General features: G+C 37.6%; 1 protein-coding gene across 10 annotated transcripts in view; it reads left to right on the forward strand.

Annotated features, from left to right (window-relative positions):
* The window catches only part of Pam (peptidylglycine alpha-amidating monooxygenase), a 275,438-nt gene that overhangs the window by 246,176 nt on the left and 4,575 nt on the right, over positions 1 to 24,687 (forward strand). For all 10 annotated transcript variants that reach the window (XM_036173733.1, XM_036173738.1, XM_036173737.1 and 7 more), the window contains 7 exons: positions 4,610 to 4,726; positions 6,965 to 7,037; positions 8,334 to 8,544; positions 8,743 to 8,943; positions 11,392 to 11,507; positions 14,713 to 14,812; positions 18,588 to 18,641. In XM_036173733.1, coding sequence (XP_036029626.1) covers positions 4,610 to 4,726; positions 6,965 to 7,037; positions 8,334 to 8,544; positions 8,743 to 8,943; positions 11,392 to 11,507; positions 14,713 to 14,812; positions 18,588 to 18,641 — 872 coding nt within the window. The remainder of the gene's footprint in view (positions 1 to 4,609; positions 4,727 to 6,964; positions 7,038 to 8,333; positions 8,545 to 8,742; positions 8,944 to 11,391; positions 11,508 to 14,712; positions 14,813 to 18,587; positions 18,642 to 24,687) is intronic.

The following is a 24,687-nucleotide window of genomic DNA, read 5'->3' on the forward strand; positions in this document are numbered from 1 at the left end:
AATTTAAACATACAGACATCTGCTAAAGGAGAGGTCTAGGCCTATTGAATTATGGTTGATGCCTTTGAAGCTACATTTTCCTAAGAATTCGATACTTTCCTTACATGTTATTCACATTACTAAAGGGGAACTGATCTAATGAAATGATGTTAATGTAAGTAGCTTGTTTAATATTTGAATTTTATTTTGTTCCCTTTGTGTTTCCTTTTCCTCTGCTTGTGGGTGGGCGCTAGCTACATAAACTGATTTCCTTGGTAGTAAATTCAAGAATATACCTACTCAGTCACTGAAAAATCCCTAATGGATGCAGCATAAATGTAGTTATAATCTGTAAAATAAATTTAATTCTATGAAAAAGTAACTAGTCCAGTATATAAGATGACATTTTTACACATAGATGACATAAACACTTATGAGATAGAAAATCAAACAAAAACCCCATTATTCAGTTGCTATATTATCATGCAGCATTGGGAAATACATATGAATAAGCCAAGAAAGCCGATGGCTCCAGTTGTTCCAAATTATGATTATAGAGATTCCATTTATTTTCTTTCTCTTGTTAACCTTTGTTAATATTCTCTTTCAGTTTACTATTTCATAGCTTACTACCATACCAAGAAAAAATAACTGATGAAGTAAAAGGGACTGGTCCCTGAATTAATTTTACTATGTGTTGCCATTATTAGAAACCTGAAGTTTCTAGATGATAAGTGCAGACGCTATTACAGAATTGTGTTTATTAGAGAAAAATAGCAGTTACTTGACAGATGTCTGTCTACTTTGTGAGCAGTGTAGGACAGTGCATTTCATGAAGGGTGTGCTCCACTGACCTGGTCATCAGCTACCATGTTCTCTTTTGACCTGACTGGAATAGGACCTTGAGTCAGAATTATTCATATCTGTTCATTAACACAGCTTTCATTCTCAGAAGTCAAGGGCAGTGTTCTCTGTGTGTGAAAACAAGGGAAAATAATTATGTTTTAGAATTTGGGTTGAGAAATAAAGCTGAACTTCAAAGACAAATTCTTATTTCTTTCAATGAAATGAAGACATTTTGTTTTTGTTTGTTTTCAAAAAGTTACATCATCTGAGATTGATGGTGTCTAAGTGAATAGCAAGACAGAAAGGAGGTAGTTAACTTACTGATTTACTACAACCCTTTATTAGAGAAAACAGCTGCAAGGAAATATACTGTGCTTCTGTGGGGCTTATTATTCTGCAGAGGAGAGATACAGAATTCGGTGTGCTGAGGTCTGATAGGCTGCTACTTTGTGAAGAGACACAATAGGCCATTGGACTATGTCACAGTTACGAGCTATTAATGATGAGTTGGAACATTTATTACATGCCAAATGGACAGCCCTTGGTAAGAATTCTGAAGGCCTAGGAATTTTCCATATCTGCTAGGTGCAATCAGTTAGAAAAGTGATGGACCCATATATTCCACACCCAAGCAACAAAACTTTTAAGTATCAACAAAACTTTTAAGTATTATAAATGGAATAGGGAAATCAAAATATGAGCAATGGATCTACCAGTGAAAAACTACCCAAGTTGTGATGTTCTATATAGTTTTTTAAAAATGTCATTATTTTGAGGAAAGATGAATAAAATCTACACAGAAGCTCTGTATCATTTCTTATAACTGTGAGTGAATCTAAATTCATCTCAACTAAAATTTCCCTTAGAAGGGTGAGGGGGAAGCATAGTCAGTTTATGTAATCAGCCTAGATGTACATCAGTGGATGAGTGAATAAATTATAGCATATGTGAGCAAAGGAATTTTATTCACCCCTGAAGAACAAATTTATGTAATTTGTAGGAAATGAGTACTGAGCAAAGCAATTAAAACTCAAGAAGAGGCTTAGCTTTGTATTTAAATAGCAAAGAAAAAAGGAAATAAACATGAAAATTATTTATCATAAAAATAAAACAAAAAATTAAAATAAGAAAGAAAGCCCAATATTGCATGTTGTCTCTCATACAAAATATCAATTTAAAGTATTATGTGATGTGAAAGTATAAATGTGACTGGGACAAGGGAATTATCATAATGAAGGTGAATATAAACAAAATCAAAATACATGTTAGACATGTATGAAAATGTCTTAACAAAATCCATCGTATACAATGAGTACACAGTAATTTTTAAAACACCAAAGAATAGTAAAATATAATATATTTAATTATATAAAAGAAAGACATTATAACTGCTAGTTGTTATAGGAAACAATTTTCACATTGTAGCCACTGAGCCTTTGCGTATCACTTATGAATAATGAGAAACATTAAATAAATGTTAAGAGTTCATGAACTAGGGACTCCATCCTGTTATACACAAGAGTATGCTGTGTTGGGTAAGTTCAACCTTGGGTATCTATTTGCTTATTTTAACTTTAGTAATTTAATGTCATAGCTTAGGAAGAGTAAGATTATTAATGGCTAAATCCATCTTTATTTTCTAGAGGAACAATTGTAATACTCCAAGTAAAGAAATTCACTTTTAATATTATTTCAGATATAAAATTAAGTCCTGGATGCTTATGATAGCAATAATAAGTGACAATCCTTTACCAACCTCTCATGTTTAATGTTACCTGATAAATCCATACATTGCTTTTGTCCTAACAGGATTTTATATTTCCATTTAATCATGTTATCCTGAACATCATATGTGGTTTTTGTTAATGATGCTGTGTATGTTTTATGAATGTGTGATTTTTTTTTATTAGCTACTGCTGTGTGGTTTTAACTACACATGAAAGCTTATGCCAACAGTTTTACTTAAGTTTTAGGCTGACAAAACTAAATCAATATTTTGTGTTCAATTGAATACATCATTAATAAGGACCACTTCAGGGACTTAACTGTTATCTTTCAGGAAAAATATACCCCAAAGACCTTACTAGTCATGAAGCTCAGATAATTGCGTGATGGATATTTTTAATGGCAAGAGAGTATGATTTAAAACTTTATGCACCCTACTGGGACCTCTCTGTCGGTTCTACCAAAAGAAAAAAAAAAAGAAGAATAGAAAAAGAAACAGCCAACTAATAAATTGATGCATGATAGACTTGAGCAGTCTGTCACCTTCTCATGTTGTAACTACATCTTGACAGACATTTGATGTTATTCCAATTCTTTTGATTATCCAGTTGAACTAAAGGAAAACACACCTATATAGTTTATATAGAAACACATCTGTGTGTGCTGATTCAGTGCTTTGTTTTTGAACATGTAAAATGGTTTCTTTGTATTTGGTTCATTTAAATCTTTGTTACATAAGCTTACATAGCAGCTTATCTTTGTAACATGCACAGTAAACATAAAATCGTCTCCTTATTTGATTTTTCACTTTCTGATTTCAGTGACTTGCCATTAACCCAGTCGAAAAATATTAAGTGGAAAATTCTAGAAATGAATAATTATTCACTTTAAATCTATAACTTGTGTTATTTTGAGGAGTGTGATAAATCTCCTCCATCTTGCCTAAGACTTGAATCATCTCTTGACTATTGTCTACACAGTGGACCCATCCATCACCACCCATCAGTCATTCAGTAGCCATCTCATGACCAAGCTGACAGCATCAATGTTCTTTGTTTGAGTCATCCTTATTTTACTTAAAAATGGTCACAAATCTCAGGAACCATGATGCTTGAAATTTTATTTGAAAATTTCATTATATTTATCATGTTATTGGTTATTGTTTTCAGTCTCTTGATGTTCCCAGTTTATAACTGAAGCTTGCGCACACTATATCTGCATAGGAAAAAGTGTAGTAAGCTCAGAGTTTGGTAATGTGTGGTGGCAGGCACCACTGGGGTCCAGGAATGTATCCCCTAAGGATGAGGAGAGGCTAATGTCAGTTTTGAAACAGGTATTGAAATAAGTAAAGTGTCTGTTGTAACTGGCATTCTAAGAAAAGGTATTGCTATTTTAATATAAATATAAAATTTAAATATACATACATAACATTTTATAACTCGGAAGACACTGAACTTAAAAAAGCAGGAATCACTATACGAACTTGAAACCAATTATTCTACAATTATCCATTTTTCTCTAATGAAAAGCTGCTAGAAAGAGAAGTTTCATGTCTCTTAAGTGTATTTTTTGTTTCAATAATAAATCCTGTTTGATTTTATTGAAATATGTTGAATATTTTATGTATATCCTTTTGCGTTCCTATGTTATACATGTGGCTAGTACAATGATCCCTTCTCCTCACTCCTGTCCCACTGTAATTATTACAGAGAAAGTTAAAATAAGTTAACTTCACATAATTGTAAAGAAAATATCACTCATTTATAAACTGTAAAAAGATTTTTAAGAAGTTTTAGTTGCCTTCACAGCCCTGGTTCCTGGCTTCTCAAACCCTAATGTGTAAATGAGCTTTTGCTTTAGACCTGGTGGCTCTGAGAATTCACGCTGACCACTACACTGACCATCCATGATGGTTTATAATACAGTTCAAGAGACCATGAGGTCAAGTACATCCCAGTCCTTCCAAGTTTATATTAAGGTTCTCAAGTAAGTTGTCTGCATTTCTCAAGTGCCCCAGAGTTATAGGTTGTTAATTTTCCATTCTAATGTTTTTGTTTAGCTCTTTTGACAGCAAATTTGTTTACCAGCAAAGAGGCCTTGGACCAATTGAAGAAGATACAATTCTAGTCATAGATCCAAATAATGCTGCAATCCTCCAGTCCAGTGGGAAGAACCTGTGAGTAAAATGGCTTACGTGCTATTCAAACTGGCACACCTGTGCTGGATATAAAGTACATCATTGGGTCAGGAATGTGTCACAAGACTACCCTTATGCAGGAGACAGATTGGGCCATCCTTTCATTTACTTTCTAAACAAGTGGTTCTGAAATTCAACTCAGTGTTAGAATCATCTGTGAAGCTCAAAAAAATTCTAGACACAGAAAATTGGCCACTTACGTGTCTTCTTTCAAAATACCAAGGATAATTTCCTTCTACAAAAAGTCGTTGATATCCTAGATTGTTAGCTTGATTTAAACACTGTGGGTTCTATGCATGTATCTTACCATATTTATCATCCATATTAATTTGTCAGTTTATAATTTTTAAAAATTCCATTCTGACTTGATCTGGGCTATGGCTAATGCTATTATAACTTTCCAGGTGACTATTACACAGTCAAGATTGAGACATGTATGATGAAGTCAGCTCTTAGTCAGTTAGACTGATAACTTTAAAAAAAATCTGTAGCATAAAAATTATATACTCAACTTGCCAAGTAATCACTGATAAGAATAAAAGACTTTTTTTTCTCTTCCCATCCAAAAGTGAAGACTAAACAAATACCATTTTTAGCTTTCCCTTAGTTTGCACATATAATTTGGATCTGAAAGCCACTCAATTATTTGGTCTGATTCCTAGATGGCATTTGGCAGGCAAAAACAGTTGGCTGATATTCATGGTCATTGAAAGAAAGCGACACCTGCTTACAGACTTACCCTGACCCATTATAACCTGGCAGCTTCTAGGACTATGCCCCACTCCATCTGCTTAAGTCCCAGAGAAGGCCAGCTTCTTTGAAAGGCAGATAGCCTCTACTTTGAATGCAGCTACTACTAATAGAGATTGCTATAATGAAGCTTAGTTTTTTAAATAGTAGTTTCAGAGAAGTCAGGGACCAGATTATAATTCCATCTCTACTGTGTTTTTGAGCCCATGTCTTTAGAGCTGTAGCCATTAATCAGAGGCATCCTCATCCCAGAACAGAATTAACAGGAAAGGTAGACCAACTGCTGCTAAGTCAACTTGGCTAGCTATGAGGTATCAATGCTGCAAGCAAACCATAACCTCGCTTTCAATGGCCAAAACAGGCATCTAGTTCAGTCAATTTATTAAGATCAAAGTGTTATGCACTTGGCTCATGAAAAAAAAAATCTTGGTGCCAATATCCTACTTAGGCTAGACACACACAAAGAAGGCTTGGATTCTCTGATGGCATTCTAACAGGGTCACCTTAGTCTATTTCCCATGTGTTAATTCTATCCCAGTTTTTTAATTCTGTGGGCCTCTGCCCATATCCATTATATGTGCAAAATATATTGACCTTTCCTAGTGATTGTTCCAGCTTACCACTTCACTGTGCCTGGAGGGTCACAATCCTTCTGGAAGTTACTCTTTTTATGTTTCACTATCTTCCATAGCCAGTCCTAGAGCTTTCAAGTCACATACATAATAAGATTTTGTGTTGACATGGTGTTATAGGGCTGGAGAGATAGCTCAGTTGGTAATGACCTGGCCATAAGGACCTAGAATCCACACAAAACCTGGACAGAGTCACAACAGTAACCCCATTACTGAGGCCAACATGGGGCAGGGGAAGAGAACCTCTGGGACTATCTGGCCAGCCAGGCTAGCCAATTGGTTCCACGTTCAATGAGAGGTCCTATCTTAAAGGATAAGATGGAGAGTGATCGAAATAGACAGTTGATATCACTCTCTGGACTATAAATGCGTGTGTGCACACATCACAAACACTCACATACAAAAATGCCCATAACACTATATTTTCTTGAAATATATTTTAACTATCCAAACTATAGAAATCTAGTTATTTCTCAAGGCAATTTGTCTTATGCATATTCTGAAACATTAATATTTATTATCTGAAAACTTGCTTTTCATTTCAAGTTATTTGTGCTGCTTAAGAGAGCATAATTTATAATAAATACTTAAAATTTTATGTAAACTTTGTTTATAGATCTTAATAGGATTAACTTCTGCTTAAGCTTTGTCACAAGGAAGTCTGTCTATTGTAGCAGGTTATTTTCATTTAACAAATCATTTTGGCATTTTCTACAATGATACAAAAACACTGTTCTTATTTTGTAGAAGTATATTTCTCCATGGTTTTATTACAACTAAGTTCCTCTCATGTGTTTAGAGAACTATAACTAGAACAGTTATTTTTATTTTTCAGGTTTTATTTACCACATGGCTTGAGTATAGATAAAGATGGAAATTACTGGGTCACAGACGTGGCTCTTCATCAGGTGAGCTCCCTACTTAGCAGTATTCAAATAGAAGCTGAAATGGGTTAGTTTTCAAAATTCTCTGAAGCATTTTCTATGGCTCAAAAATTGGTAGCAAAAAAGGGGTGGAAGCATTCATATCTTAGGAAGTCTTGTGTGCTATTATAGAGTACCATAGACTCAGTGGCTTATAAGCAACCAACGAATTCATTTCTCACAGATCTAAATTCTGGGCATCTGAGATCAGGGTACCAGCATGACAGGGTTCTGGTGAGGTTCCTTTCCTAGGTTACAGATAGCCATCTCCTCGATGTGTGTTTTCATGAAGAAGGCAAAGAAAGCAAGCTCTTGTGTCTCCTTTCTCATGAGGTTTTAGCATGATGGCCAGTGCCTTGCTGCTCCCATCACAATAGAAGTTAGGATTCTGATAGATGAATTTAGAAGACACCAATGTTCAGTAGCTGTACCAATCCTCACCTTAGCATTTTTCTTTTTGTACTCTACTAGGAAAAGGCAGCATGTTACTGGGTCTCTCTCCTCCCTTGGATGCTAAAAGCCAGATGTCGAGCTTCGCTGTAATATCTAGAACCCTTCCACCCCTCTTCACTTTCTACACTGCCCATTATTGCCTGTGTCCTTAGGTCTTATTTCTTTTCTCTTCTTTCTTTCTTTTTATTTTTTTGCTCATGTTTTATGAATTCTTTCCTAAGCCACCTTCATTTTCTATAACTTAAAGAAAAGTCTCTATCAAGTATGTAAGAATATCAAACTTTTGTCCTTTTCAAAAGATACTGTATTTCAATCATGGAATTGTCTTAAAGCCTCACACCCATACAAGATAAGCTTGTTAAATGTAATGGTGGTGGTACAGAGTTGGGAAAAATAAGAAAGAGAAACCTACAGCTCTAAAGACTCACCAGTGAGTCATTAACATGTTCTCTTAAGTTTTGAACATTATTTGGTGAATACCTAATGCCTCATGTGCTATCTGATCTTCATAGTATTAGTTAAAGAATACAAAAAGGAAGTGGAGATGAATGCAATGTTTAAATACAGAATACAGGTCCCTATTTGCTATTTATTAAGTAGACAGCTTTGGGAAAATAACTTAATTTCCATATATCTAATTGTGATATGAAGAATTAGATCAGATGATTTCAAGAGTCCTATCTAATTTTAAAAGCATCTTCTTTTGAATAAATCTCTGTTTGCCATTTACACTATAATTGCTTATTCAAATGATCTCTGTCATGTGTGTGTCAACAATAATCAGAAGAGTAGATTAAGCTTTTTTTTTTTCTTTTTTTTTTTTTAAAGGTGTTCAAACTGGACCCACATAGCAAAGAAGGTCCTCTCTTAATTCTGGGAAGGAGCATGCAGCCTGGCAGTGACCAGAACCATTTCTGCCAGCCCACTGATGTGGCTGTGGACCCCAGCACTGGCGCTGTCTTTGTGGCAGACGGTTACTGCAATAGTCGGATCGTACAGTTCTCACCAAGTGGCAAATTCATCACCCAGTGGGGAGAAGGTACTCACTCCCACTCTTCATCTCTAATCAGAATTCGGAGTCAGTAGGATCAAAAACCAGACACGGGTTTGGTTTCCCTCATATAAAATCTGTAATAAACGGCTTATTTTCGTGAATTTGAAAACTTATCCAGCTGTGGCGTCAGACTTTGGAAGACTCTATATAAACGGTGTGTCTGCGGCTTTTCTTGTTCCGTAGAGTCTTCTGGGAACACTCCTAAGCCAGGCCAGTTGAGTGTTCCTCACAGTCTGGCCCTTGTGCCTCACTTGGACCAATTGTGTGTGGCAGACAGGGAAAATGGCCGGATCCAATGTTTCAGAACTGACACCAAAGAATTTGTGAGAGAGATTAAACATGCGTCATTTGGAAGAAATGTATTCGCAATTTCATATATACCAGGTATTTCATTATGGTGTGCTTTATTATTTTGTCTGCCCTTAACAGTTGTTTTCACTCAATGTACTTTTTAAATAACCTTGTTCTTATTAGAAAGTTCCAGATACTTTGTATTTCAGATCTGAAACATCTTAAAACTATTACTACATTGTGAAGCACTTGAACTCAAATGTCACTGTTCCTTTTGCAGACATAATGAAGACTCCAAAAGAAGTTATCAGCTGTTTGTTCTTGGATTAAAATGTTCCTAAACACTGATTCCTTTTTACTTATGATCATCTGATCTAGCTATTAAATGATTAATATTGCCTTCACACCATCAAGAGATGGTATATGTCTGATAGAATTGCATTCTAACTATTTCTGTTTCTTGTTTCTTGAAAAAGTGCTGGTTGTCTTAGTTTTATTGCTGTGAAGAGACACCATGACCGTGGCAACTCTTATAAAGGAAAACATGTAATTGGTGCTGACTTGCAGTTCAGAGGTTTAGTCCATTACTGTCATGGCAAGAACTACAGTGGTATGCAGGCAGGCATGGTGTTGAAGAAGTAGCTGGGTGATCCACACCTGGATCCACAGGCAGCAGGAAGAGCAGAGTAACACTGGGCCTCGCTTGAACATTGAAACTTCAAAGCCTACCCCTGTGACACACTTCCTCCAATAAAGCCACACCTCCCAACAAGGCCACACCTCTTAAGGGTGCCACTCCCTATGAACCTATGGGGCCAGTTACATTCAGACCACCACACTGACCAATTTATTTAAAACAGATTAAAATGTAAAGTAATAGAGGTTTATGTCTAAATGCCAGAAGAAACAACCAATAAAATCTTGACTTCTTTAGCATTTTTGTATACATTGTAATGGTTTTAAACATTTTCACAGGGCAGTGATGGTACATGCCTTTAATCCCAGAATTCAGGAGGCAGAGGCAGGTGAATCTTTGTGAGTTCAAAGCCAGCCTGGTCTGCAGAATGAGTTCCAGGACAGCCAGAGCTGTTACACAGAGAAACCCTGTCTTGAAAAGCCCCCAAAAAAAATGTTTTCAAATTAAATTTGAAAAAAAATCCAAACTCATAAAATAAAATATGCATAATTCACATTATAAAATAAGTTACCATAAGATTTCCTTAAATGTGTATTAAGCAACTTAATATTTTAAGAAAAGTTTACACAAATCTTGAAATATTGTATTAACTATATCTGACTTTGTATTAACATACATTGACTATACTCCTCACTTTAATACCTACACATCTTAGGTCACTCAGGCATGAAATAAAAGGGCTCCAGTGGCTAGATGGGGAATAAGTGTGTGTTCCTTGAGAAATATACAAAAAAGAAAAAAAAGAAAGAAAGAAAAACTCATTGATGTCAACAAAAGAGACATTCTGTAGTTGGCTTTTCTTCACATTGGAAGAATTAATTTGAACAGATCATTCAGCTAGTAAGGAAGGTGATTTAAGTAGATATAATATCTTTCAAATCTGGAAAAAGATAAGAACTAAAGTTAAAAACAGAATCTTGCAAGAGCTGGTGTCTTTACAGTATTCCATAGCAATAATTGGTACTCAGACTGTATTGTGTTCTGGGATATGTTCTAAAACTTGCTACAATCCTTTTAAGAAATATGAAGATATATCAAACACAGGCTTAGCATCATACACACTTTTTGTGGCTTCACAGTGCTGGGTCTCAAACATAGAACACATGCATGCCAGGCAAGCACTGAGCTATGCTCTCAGCCTCTTTAAAGTGTACTCTTCAATGACTTCTTAGAAAATGCAGTACTCAAACTTCTGATTTGCTTACATCATCACCATTTCTATGATTTCATTTTCATAAAAAAATATCATTTTATTACAAAGTATGTTCATAAGAAGGTGCTTTTTCTTCTCCTGTGATGGTATGTCTTTAACAGTCTAAAATACAGAGCTCATGTTAACAAGCTAGAGTTGTCTACAATTGGATTATTTCTTCAGGGTACTGCAACTCTCCTTAACCTTCTTTACATTCTCCTTTTATTCTTGCTATAGCAAGGCAGAAAATTAATCTCTTAGTTTTCTGACATAATCAGATGTCCCAAAATTATTGGCTTTAATAACTTGACTTTTTCCCCATTCCTAATGAGGATGCCTAGAATATCTAACCCTATATGCCAGTATGCATGTTTATCAGTAATTATGTATTCTGATTTCTTATGGCTTCCTAAGTAGAACAGGCCCTCCAGTTTCTTATTTTCTTATTACAATAAGATTAGTCACCTAACCTGTTTGGTCCATGCCTGGCAACTCACAGGATAGTATCTGCTAAGTACTTTTCATTGTTGTTGGCAAATATAGGGACCATGTTGATGCTAACTATTTTGTTTATTTTTCTAATGTTTGTTTCTTCTATTTCAAAGCTAATCTTAGTCCACATTTTAAAAAAAGACTGCATCTCTTGCCACAGGTTTGCTCTTTGTGGTAAATGGGAAGCCTTACTTTGGAGACCACGAACCTGTGCAAGGTTTTGTGCTGAACTTTACCAGTGGGGAAATTATAGATGTCTTCAAGCCAGTACGCAAGGTACTTGCATTCACTGCCTAGATTTGAATTTGTATAAGAAAATTAAAATATGAATATCAACGTACAGTTTTTATTTTGAAGCATAGAAGATGTGATGGCTTCTTAGCTGAGTTGGTGGTATTATTTTGTTACGATGTTTACTTAAAATAAATGTCCCTGTCTTTTCCTAGACCATCAGTATTTTCAGATGAACATTACCCTGTACACCTCTAACTTTGTAGGAGAATCTGCATACAATTGCAATCTTAAATTGACTATAGTTAGCAAGTCGATGTAGATATATTGATTGATAAATGACAGACAGATTCTTTTCCTAGTTTCTTTCAAGTGGTGAAGAACCCACATGGGGAATGTACTATTATAGTTCTCTTTAGCACCAGCAGGAGGCTTGGTTGTTGTTTTGTTTTGTTTTGTTTTGTTTTGTTTTGTTTTGTTTTTGTTTTGTTTTTTTTGTGGCTGGTAGACTTTAATAATCAACAAGAATTGAAAATAGTACTTAGTGGAATCTGTTCAAATTCTAAAGACTTAGCTAGGTGAGGAGTTCAAGGCTCCACAGTAACTAGCCACTATGTATTTTAACAGTGCTTCTTTACACACTCAGTAACTACAAGTGAGCATTCCATGGGCTTTTGTCTTCCCACTGTATTATATATGAAGAGTAATTGCCAGAGCGATCATAATACTCACTACATTGCAGGCATATTCCAGGAGTTCATCAGATGTAGAAAGATCAGCCTAGTAAAATGCTCAGACAAGGGTTATTTTTAAAAATATGGAAAGAGTTATTGTGTTTACTTAGATTACAATGTAACTATCACAAGCCACTGAACAAAGTATGTCTTTATAATTCTTAAGTTGTCTGTTAGGATCCAAGTTTGCTAGGTGAAAAAAAAAAATGACTCAGTATTTTAGAAATCTGTAAGAAGCTGGGCAGTCTCGGTTCTATCAAAATTCACTACAGGTTTTATACTTGATCTTAAGGGTATAATCATGTACAAGATAAGACACAATCTCTTCCTCAGCGTGCCTTTGTTAGGAACAAAGTAGATATGAACTAAAGAATTCCATTGCAAGTTCTCTTCTTTTGGGCCTCTGTTTATGGTTTGTAAGCGTGCGTTTTTCTCAGAAGATATTTTATCTGAAAAGCATTGTGCAATCCCATTGAAATCATTGCTTCTGTTAGAAGGGAAGCCATCACATTTAGAGTACACATTTTACCTGCACAGTGCTTCATCATTGATTGTCTGATTGTTAGAGCAATTCTCCTTTGAGTTGATATCCTTATATTTATTGATTAAGAAAAGAAAAATATTACCATTCTTTCTGGTTTATAGTTTGTCTTGTCAGGATGTCCCTGTCTTTATGGTCCTTTTAGTGATAGTGTTCTGTATCAACTAGGTTATTAACTGTTAATTGAAATGCACATCTGTACATCAAAACTAAGTGCTAAGCAAGAGGCTTCTACTCATATGAATATGAATAGTTCTGAATTAGAATTTCAGAGAGCATTGTTTCTAAACATCAGCAGTCACCAAACTTGTGGTGATGAATGAGTCACAATAGATGCATCCGGGGAACCCAAAGAGACTCATGCTAAGACAAAATTTGCTCTTCCTTTCCAAAACCAAGTTATCATATAACCCCCTACACATGGAATAGTATTCTGTGTTGAAAAGTGAAACTGGTTTATGGATCTTGCAGAATTCTCACTAAGATTATCATCATAAAGATTCAAAGTCTAGGCAAAAGAAATAATGGGGTATAAAGACTCATTATTGTAGTCAAAGTTGATATTTACAGTCTTTTCCTCTGTGCATATCTGTAGCTTCTTCCGTCACATAGGTTGAGTCTCTTTTACTACTATAATCTTTAGAAATGTTTACATCTGATGGGTGATCTTTTTGTTAACATAAGGGAAATAAGACAGTAAGACTAATAAAGATGGTTTCATTCTTCTGCATATGAACACACAGATTACTCAATACCACTTGATGAAGATGCTGTCTTTTGTCCTGTAGTTTTTGGCATCTCTGTTACAAACAACGTGGCTGTGACTGTGTGAACTTAAGTCTGGGTCTTCTTTTTGGTAGTCTTTCCTTGCAGTGAAAGACATTGGATGCAAAGACACATGACTGCTCAAGGTGCCAAGATTAAGTGAAGGTTAAGTGGTCAGCAATATTTATATCACCACCTCCAAGGCTCGGTGAACATTGCAGATGGGGGGAACAGAAAAAGACAGAAGACAGAACTAAAGTCTGGGAGATACATCTGCGGAGTGTGATATGGCTGTTCCAGTCATGAGCCCAATGCAACTGTACTTGTTTATAGAGAGCCTGCTAGAGGACGGACCTGGCCTCAGTACTCAGGAGCTCTGTCTGCTCTTGCAGAGGTCCTAAGTTCAGTTCCCAGCATCCACACTGGTGACTTAGAACCACCTGTAAATACAGCTCTGAGGATCCAGTGCCCTTTCTTGTCCTCCTTGGGTACTGTGCTTATGCATATACCCACACCCAGACATAAACATATATACACCATTTTAAAATAATAAAAACTTAATCTTAAAAGAGAATAGACCTGTTGACAGCCAACCATGGGTAAAGGAGCTCCATTGCCACTATTGGTCCCCCACTGCTGACCTAGTGGCTACTGATAAATTATGTGAGATAGGGAGTTATTGCTGTCAGTCATGTAACCACTGGTGAGGCTCCAGTGGCGGGTTCAAACCCATAGTTACCCAGATGGCCTGTGGCTAAATGGATTGAGTCTTAAAACAAAACCAGATAAATATGATAAGTATGGAAAGAAGAGAGCATTGAAAAAAGTGGGAAAGGTAATCTAAATAAAAAGTAAACATGTATGAAAATGTCAGAATAGAAGCTTAATAATCAAATTTTTTAAAGATAGAAGTCATATGGAAGCAAGAGTAAACATAAACAAGTCATAAAACACCAAATTAAACAGCCCTGAAAAATAAAAATAATCAACGTAGGAATTTTCAGTTTTGAAAGGAATTTCAAGTCAGTGGTTTCTCAGTGCCTTGAGTCACTCACTCCTCCTCCTCGCAGGCAGGACCCAGTGAATGAGTGCCTTTGGCTAGGGTTGCTCACTCTCGTTGGAACTGCATGTCTTGTCTCACTTTTCTGCCATCCCGTGATGTATTTAAGCAAAGCCTCGCCGTGATAACACATGTCTTTACATTTGCCAGCACTTCGATATGCCTCATGACATTGTTGCTTCTGAAGACGGGAATGTGTATATTGGAGACGCACACACGAACACAGTGTGGAAGTTCACCCTGACCGAAAGTAGGTTGTCGAGCTTTTTGTTTGTTTGTTTTTATAGTATGTTTAATCCATAATTTTTATCTGGTTTAATTTTTACAGTTATGGGAAACAAAAACATTTACTTGTGTTTGTTCTCTCTCTCTCTCTCTCTCTCTCTCTCTCTCTCTCTCTCTCTCTCTCTCTCTCTCTCTCAATGCCAGGCATAGGATGTAAGTGAGTTTGGGTTTGGAGTTCAATGTTAGCATATGTCTAGCATCTCTGGTTTTCTATTCCCTGTACTACAAAGGACATGGGGAACGAAGAAAGATGAGAGAGGGGGAAGAGGAAAGGAGAGTGTCCTTATTTGGTATCTATTTCAGAAATTAAAATAATTTCTTAAATATGGAGAGAGAGAGGCGGGGGTTTGGTTTTGTTTTGTTTTTTCCTGGCAATCGTCACCTTGTTTCCAGAGACGCTCCACAGGAAATGTTTGATGTGTGAAGTAATGTCTGTTACATTAAAAGCCCCTGTGAATTCCAGCTTGGTTACAGAAGGAGACAGTTTTGGCAAAGGAGAAATTGTCTTGTTGCCACAAGACATCACCCCATGTGGCGCCCAGCTCTTTCCAGTCCTTAGCATGCAGAGACACCAACATCCTTGTCTGACATGTTATCCCAAGCAGAGTCACTTTCTGCTTTCCATTTAGGCCTCAGCTTCTCGCCAAATACTGAGTTGCTGTATTTTTATTTAGCTCAGAACATAAAAGAACAGATTTGCTCTATCAGAATCTGGTGGACAATTTGTTAGGTTTGGGAGTGGGGGATGGGGAAGGAGATTCAAGGGGACAGTGAGAAGGATCACTGGGAAGTAAGGAGTTTATTAGTGCCATAGATAGACAGATAGAACAACAACAGCATGGCAGGGACTCTGGGGAGACTTCAGGCCCCAGCATGAGAGACAGACAGAATGGCGGGGTCTCTGAAGACATGAAGCAGAGGCCTTGTGACAGAAGTGAGGTCTGCTCTTGTAGCTGTCTAAAGATGGCTGAAGTTTCACAAGAGCCCCTTAGCCAGGGTCTCTGAATTGAAGGCAAGAGGCAGAGAAAAGGGTAGGGAATAAAAGGGGTGGGTAGGGAGAAGGATATGTGGCCAACATCTCTTTTAATGTTAACTCACTTTGCAGATGAGAACTGGCCCCAGGAATTCTGATAGCCAGGGACCCACAGTGTCTCTGTAGGGTACCTGTTAGTATCTGTCAGAGGAGAGTGCTGCAGATATTGTGGCCTGAGCCGAGGCTGAATACTAGTATTATAGTCTTCATTAATGTTAGGATTCTCTCTTTTCGAGTTGGACATCATTAAAAGAATACTAGCCTAGTCCCTGCTTTCAGACTGTGAATCAAAATTGTCCTTAACTGAAGTTCACTGAATGTTTACTTGGCTTAAAACTTCAATATCCAGAGATGCTTATTACCACAAGTTATAGTGGTAATAAATAAAGGAATTAGGAATGATAAATTGGAGGTATCAAAAGCCATAGCAGATAGTAATATTAGGTAAAGAATTAATAAGGACATGAAAACTTGATGAATAAAATGATATTAATTGTAACAGCATAAATTCAAGTTATAACAAGGAAAGAGAACAAATTGTTGGAAGAAAAGGAAAATCAGGAGTCTACAAACATTAATCAGATAGAATGTAGGTTCTATATTTCAATTCAGCCAATACTATATTCAGTAACTTTTGAGTTTTGAATTAATCTTCAAGTAACTTTTATTGTTCTGACATGAGGACCCTATTAGAGTATAGTGAATATAGATTCAACTCCTAGGTATATTTGCACAGATGGGACAGAAATGTCCATAAGGAAAAACTTACTTTGCTTCTTGATCTCAGAGGGGTCAGTTCTTGGCTGTTTGTGCAGAAAATGAGAGCTACAGGAGGAACATGGGACACAAGGGGACTGTATGGCCAAGAAACAGATAGCGGCCTGGGCCACACTAAAACACAGTCCAAGGACATGCTTCTACAGACCTCCATCTTCCAAAGCTCTGCCACCTCTTTATCATGCTGCAGGAAAGCTATCGTGTTAATTCCATACCGGAAATAATGCACAATTAAGTCAGAGTCCTTGTGATCTAAGTGTCTCTGGAAGTACCCACACAGACTTACCCAGTGCAAGCTTTATTGCTCTTGCAGGCATTTCTTAATCCAGAGAGGACTGTGGCAGGGCCTCTGACCTCTTCTACCCCCAGAAATCACTTTACCTTTCCCCTGTAAGAGATGCACTCGGCACTTGTATTTTCGATGAAGACCCTGGATGCATGGGCAGACCAAAACTAAACTAAAGATAGATGGATAACCCTCAAATGACTGACCCAGTCAGGATTTTTAGAACAACAACAACAAAATATTGAATACCTTTTTAAATATGGAAAAGACTGTATAAGGAGAATAGGGATAATAATACGTGTGTTTTGAAAACTCTTCCTAAGTGGTTTTGGTACAGCCTCTGATCTCTGATTAAAAAGCAGTATAACAGAGCATACATAAAACTTCAAGATGATAAAAATCTTTCTGTGTAATCCAGAGCGCAATGAATTGGTGAAATGGGACCTCTGGCACAGGAAGACTCTCTGTGTGTTTGTATATTGGAGTCAGCACCCCTCTAATTCAATTCTCCTTGGCATAACTTAATAATTCCTTATCGAGTTTAGTCATGAATCCTTTATAGCATCAGTTTTGCTACTCCACGTTTCTGAGGCATCAGTCGAAACCGTCTTCAACTCTAAGATGTTGTCCAGGTGAAAACAGTGTAAGCAAGGGTGTGGTGAAGCCGCTGAACTGGACCACTCCAGGGGTAGAAGGAAAGAAAGGTTTATTGAGGATCAAACTGCTGTGGCTGTCTCTCAGGAGGGAAGAGGGAGGGGCAGAGAGAATCGAGATGGCGGAAAAAGCAAGTGGATTTTATATGACACTCAGCAGGGTGGGGGCCTTTGAGCTGATTCAGGCCATTCAGATTAACTGGGAATTAGATGCCTTAGGTAGTTGACCTTGGGAGAAGATTAAGGGAGGTCCTGGTAAACAGAGATTCCTGAGGAATGATGAATTTCAGCTCCCATTGACCCAGTAACAATCCTTCCGTTTACCAGGCCAGAGTGTTATGACTTATTATATATTATGTGCTCCCCACCCAGGGTATCCCATGCATGGTGGGCTGGTGGGCATTCACAACCCAGAGGCTGCATCTGAGTGGAAATGGTTTATGATAATGAGGAATAAAGGGAAAGATAGGAAAAGACAGAAAGGAGAGAGGGGGGAACAGAGAGGGGCAGTTCAAAGGTGAACACCTCATGGGAGGGACGCAGAAGAGAGAGAGAAGTGGGTAGAGTTTCCTTAAAAAGAGACTTTTACATCTGGACCCAGGGTGGCACCAAAGGGTGGGATCAGAACATTAACACAGAGGCCTTCTGTTTAGGACATTGTTGCCAGCCCTGCGGTGAGTCGGGTGGGAGGTGGGGGGCAAACAGTGTTTTTGTCACCAGCACTGCCATTTGGACCTAACCAACAGAACTACGTGATATTTCAGAAACAATGATAGTAAATTCCAAAAGGAAAACTCTATTCTAAATATAAAGTTATTAGAAATATTATCTCAGCTTACCCAAGGAAGTTTTATACAGGAGTCATGAACTTGACCTCTCTCTTTAGACTTAGGAAGTATTTATAACTGAATGTAAATGATATCAAAGTTAAGTTTTTAAATGTTCTTTTAGAGGATTCTGATTTTTCTCTCTCCTTCTTGTGCCATTACAGAAATGGAGCATCGATCAGTTAAAAAGGCCGGCATTGAGGTCCCAGAAATCAAAGGTTGGTCAGAGTCCTCTTTTAACTGTGAAACCAAAAACTGTTTTGTTGGATTATTTTTGGCTCTTGATTGCAGCTTAGAAATTATCGGCCTAAAATATATATAATGTGGTAAATTATCCATGACTTCTGCTTTGGGCTGAGCCCTTAAGCCCACATGCTGTTATTTCTTTTCATAAGAAAGGAAGTTGTCAGGGGCCTCTCCAGTCACTGATTCCCAGTAACAGAATGTGGATTTGGATCTAAGAAACCTCTAACTAGTGAGCCAGAGATATGCAGAAAGGAAAATATGTAGCTGGTCATATTGGGAAGTATTGTTGATCTTATGCAAGAAAAATGATTTTTTTTTTTTTGGTATGCTAGAAAAGCCTGAATGAGCTCTCATGTAAACTAGTGAAAACCCTTGGTGAATCAATCCTATCTTGATGAGAAAGGTTAGCATGCCTGCCAGCTCCTGTCACAATACCTCTCAGCCCACAAGATTGACTGAGGGCTTGTATGTAAAAAGGCAATGTGGTGAGTGTAGGAGAAATGAAACCACACCTCACCTCAGTTCCTGCCCAGTTAAAAGCATGAGAGAAAGAAGACACGCATCCACATATCCACATGCACAGGTAACTGAATCACTGGCATCCAACATCGGAGCTTCTCTACGGGTAAGCAGCTGGTATTCTCATTCACCATCTCTGGCAGATTACCTTTCCCTCTCCGAGAAGCAGTTAGGAGCCGTGCTTTTTCTGTGATGTGTAGGTGTTTGACTGGTGTTTGTTGTTAAGGACCCACCATGCTTCAGTAAGAAAGTGATTCCATTCTTCAGATTTACGTGGCATAAAGAGTTTCAGACTAAAGTCTAGACATCTTTGTTTTCCCGTCCCATGAAAGTAGCCTGGAAAGACATGCAAAGCCATACACAAAAGGAAGGTTACAGACACGGAAAGGAGAGATAGTATGTAGGCTCAGCATTTGAAGGACTGAGCTAACGCTGTTGTGACAATAAACTGCAGTTGTTTGGGTATTTGTAGAGATTCTACCCAGGTGACCATACTGTATGGTGTTCATATTACTCAAATGCACATACACGTTTTAAATCATTGCTCTTTACATAGTATTATCGATGTTATGTTTACCCCCAAATAAGGGTGCTATAAAAGGTGTTGTTGTTAATAACAGCTATCACAAATAGAACACTAAAAATGGACAACCCAAAAATTACCAAATTTAGTCATGTTAACCATGTGATCTTTATTTTATGTATGAGAAACTTAAGGCAGGCCATACTGAGGAGAAAGCAAGTGTTAAAGGCAGGTTTTAAGTGCAAGTTTGTTTGATGTCAAAGCGTGTTCTTCACCATTGCTGCACAATTGAAGACACGTCAATCCTGTCAGCACGTCAATCCGTTCACTATAAATTCTTCCCAGAAATGCAGGTTAGCAAGGATTTGCAGTTTGTGTTGAAATCTATTGAATCGTAAATTATTTCAAAGTATTTCTGTTTAAATATGCCTTACCCAAATGTTCCTGATGGTAATATGTGGGAAAGAGCCCAATTATCTGGCTTCACCTTAGCTGCTTGATGAGAAGAAAACAGTTTTTAGATAGACAACCCCACAGTCTTGGAGCAGAACCCCGCAGTTGAATTAGTAAAGTTTGCTAAAATGTCTACAAGAAAGTCCAATCTAATAGTCCAGAATATCCCAACTCAAATGGAGGTACTTTGTTCCTTGAACCTAAGTAATTCTTATTCTTCTATAAGATTATGTTCTTACTACAAACACACACACACACACACACACACACACACACACACACACACACACATCATGTCAGGTCCTTAGATCTTATCATTTATCAAAATCATGAAGCTACCCTTTGTCACAGAGGCCAAAGCAAATTGATACTTGACAACACAGGAGGTGTTTGTTAATTTTGCAACTCTAAAGGTGGATTGCTCTGGTGATACTTATCTCCACATGAGTGGTCATATCACTGACCAATTATAACAAGGTTCCAGAAGCAACCTTTTAAGGCAGTTTCAGAAATAAGAGAATTGGAAAGGGCAGAAAAGCTTAGGAAAAGGATTTAAAATTTCAAAGAGAGTTCCTAGGAATAAAACAGGTCAAAGCATAACTCTCACACTATCCCCTGTATTGGTGAAATTATTAAGGCCACTCCACGGAGTTTAAAAGGAAGGTTTATTTTGTTGGGTAACTTACAAGTGAAGAGATAGGTTACAGGGTCTGGGAAAGGTATGGCGCAGTCTGCAGTGTTCTCTGGAGAACTCTGCTCGGTCTACCTCCAGGGTTCAGGGTCCAGGCACCAAGAGAGCCGCATCCAGGTCTGGGGTCTTCAGGGTCCTCTCTCGCCCCGCCTTGTAGGCGTGACAGTTACTGAAGCCTCAATGGAGGTTGGCTCTTCCAGGCCAAGGCTGGAATGGCTACCCACTACACCCCTGCCCCAGAGAAAGATGGCAATGGTGATTAGTCTCCAAAAAGTAGAAAGAAGCTCTCAGGTGCAGTGAGCCTCCTTGGCCTTATTGAGAGAAGGATAATACAGGGCTGATGGCGGGAGGCGGGAGGAGAGAAGAGGGAGTGTGAAAGAGACGAAGCTCACTGACTCTGTGTCTAGCTTCCACATCTTCCTAAGCTACATGTTGATGTGCTTGCAAAAATCTTCACTCTTCGCTTCTGTCTGTTCTCTGGGTAGCAAGTTCTGTATTGCTGTATTAAGAACGTACCTCCGTTCCTGTGTATTATCCCAAATTAAACAAGTCTGAGGGAGGACAGAAGAAGGAGATCTGAAAGATAACTCAGTGGATGAAAGTGTGTTTGCTTCAGAGGCAGGAGGACTAGAGTTTAGATGCCCCAGAGTCCACACAAAAGGAGAGCAAGCCGGGCAGCCCCTCTCAATCCCTTCACTGGGGAAGCAGAGACAGGGGTCCTGAGGTCATGCCATCTAGCTAGAGTCTCTGGAGTTGGTAAGCTTTGCGTCCAGGGAGAGATTCTAACCTTAGTAAATAAAATGGAGAACAGTGGAGACAGACACTAATTTATCGACTTCAGGTCTAAACACACACACACACACACACACACACACACACACACACAAAGTGCATTAACACATATGTAAACATGCATACATACAGGTGCATACATGACATTGGTTATGGACTAAAAGAACCAGCTTAACACTCCTAGGAAATAGACGAGACACAGAGATGACTTGCAAGTTGATGAGATGCAGTAATGAACTTGTGAAGATACATACCACTTTAGACATTCTTGGCTTCCACAGTTCTGGTGTTTTGGATGTAATCTACTAAAAATACTTGAACATTCTAACATTTGGAGTAAACTGCAATGTGTTTAAGATTTAAAAGGTGCTTTTTTTTTAAAGGGGGTAGTTTTTAAATGTCTCATTGCCATGCAAAATATATAATAAATAAAATAATAAATAAAATAATAGAAGCATTGCTTTAAAGGGCAGAAGAAAAAATATTTCTTTTTGGTTTTTCAAGACGGGGTTTCTCTGTGTAGCTTTGCAACTTTCATGGATCTCGCTCTGTAGACCAGGCTGGCCTGGAACTCACAGAGATCCGCCTGCTTCTGCCTCCCTAGTGCTGGGATTAAAGGCGTGTGCCACCATCGCCTGGTGAAAAAAATACTTCTTATCTATCAGCTTTTAAAATTGTGGCTTTTTTCTTTATATCTAGAGATGCTTTGACAACTTCTCATTTTATAAGACATTTTTGTTCTAGGCAGGCTGTGTATGGCACCTTATATGATACAAGAGTGTCATATTCTATTCCCTTTTATCTCCAGAAACTCAGACATTGGCTAATTTTAGAGTCTTTACACTTCTTCATACCTGTTCACCAGGAATGCTCCAAAACATGGGGATGTTTAATAAAGAAATTTCAGATAGAGAGTGAAATGATATAACTTTGATCATTCATTATTTGTGTGGAATTCCTAGGCTCTTTTGTGACAAGCATTGTGTTAGACCTTTCATTCTACCTATATAGTCCCATCAGAAGAACAGCAATAATTCTAGGATTGGGACATTTTCAAACTACTCTCTTTTTAACAATGCACCTTTTAAATCTTAAACACATTGCCGTTTATTCCAAGTGTTAGAATGTTCAAGTATTTTTAGTCAATTGCACCCAAAATGCTAGAAGTGTGGAAGCCAAGAATGTCTAAAGTGGTATGCATCTTAGCAAGTTCACTCCTGTGTCTCGTCTACATTCGATGAACGTTAAGCTGATTCATTCAGTCTATAGCCAATGTCATCCCTGGTTCTCTCCACTTAATGTAACTCAGTCCTGGTGCTGGCTCGTCAGTGGTACCAGATGTAAATTGGCATAAGGACTGCAGCCAAGGCAGGAAGTAACCAATAGGAAACACTGGGCAAGAATTCTGGTGGGTGCATACCACTTTCAAATAGAAGCAGGCCTTCCGTCCAAAAGCAACACGTTCTTGAATACCAGAGATACAAATTTGTTTTATGTTATTCAATCCCTTGATTTCATTTTGAGGAGGTTTCTTTTTTTGTTCTGTTTAAATATGGAACAAGCTTAAAAATTGAATAACTGTGTATATGTTTTCTGTAGTAACAAAGAAGATGCTAGAACAGTGGTCGGGTCTGTGCACCAATCTTTTTCCTTCCCTTTAAATTTCAAGAGCCAGGTGATGAACATGAGAGAAAGTGTAGTCTCTGCGTTTGTAAAGTACAGGAACAAAATGAAGACTTAGAGGCCTTCAGCAGAAGAGTAACAATAACGCCTGCTCATAAGCTCTGTGTGTGTGTGTGTGTGTGTGTGTGTGTGTGTGTGTGTGTGTATTAAAGAAGAGCAAATGTTCAGTGAGTATAAGGGAGACTGTAAAATAAGAAAGATTCATATCCATAAACTGTATGTGACGTCTCCTAAGTAATCTCAGATACGTTAAGCAAGCTGTTAAATTATCTACATGTACAAAACATGAACCAGTTTCCCCCATTGTGTTAAACCCGCTATCCTTACCAATTCGTCAAGGGCTGAGGTTCTCTGTACCATGCAGTCTATATTGAATTTTAGGAGAGAAGATATACCAAGAAATTAATATTCTGGAAGCATTGTGAGTCTTTTAGCAAATAAGACATTTCTCCTGGTGAAATCCTTCCCAGTTGCACATTAGGGTTTCCGTACACAGATACCCACATGCTTCTTGGGGATGGTTCAAAGTTCATACTCATTTCAAGTTAATAGTTATTTAAAAAACAAAAACAAACAAACCCTGTAGTAGCTCCTACAGCTCCTATGAATCTGTTTCTCTGTGGTGCTTACTTAATACCTGATCAGCCTGATACCTACCCAGCTCCTGTCAATGTCTCAGAAAGTTGATGTTATTTTTATCACAAATAAAATGATACCTATATTACACTTAAGTACACATATTTTGCTGAGAACTATATAAAAGAATTTTTAAAAAGTTGCTTTTTCTCTTTGTCAGTCAAGAGTTAATGTCTAAAACTATATAGAGTACTAAAACTTCACAGAACATGAAAGTGATTCATAAACTAAAGGTACAATGAACCAAATACTTATTAAGCACCTTTTTTGTGGCCCACATTTAAATCCAATAGTTCTATGAAGGAAATAGTATCACACCTTTACAAATGAGATTCTGTTAGGCCAGAATGAATTAACTAACTTGCCCAAAGTTATTCTGCTAGTATACCTGAGATCAAGTATGATTGGCATGTACACCAGCTCCTCTCCTCTACACAAAGTAGTGTGTGATCATAACCTTGGGAAAATGCAAAAAGGAGTTATATCATATTGAGATATATATATATATATATATATCAATCATGGAGTTACTAGCTAAAGAAGGAATTAAAGGTAGATCAAAAAATACAATTTGGAGGGGGGAAAACTATGTAACACTCATCTTAGATGCTGTTGCCTTTGTTGATGCTGATATTGAAACCTGACCCCACATACACTGGTCTCAACAAGTTCTTGGTGAACCATTGTTGATATGACTGGGTAGGGGTGGGTGAGAGGGTTT

The sequence above is a fragment of the Onychomys torridus genome, chromosome 23 (genome assembly GCF_903995425.1).
Source record: "Onychomys torridus chromosome 23, mOncTor1.1, whole genome shotgun sequence".
NCBI lineage: Eukaryota > Metazoa > Chordata > Mammalia > Rodentia > Cricetidae > Onychomys > Onychomys torridus.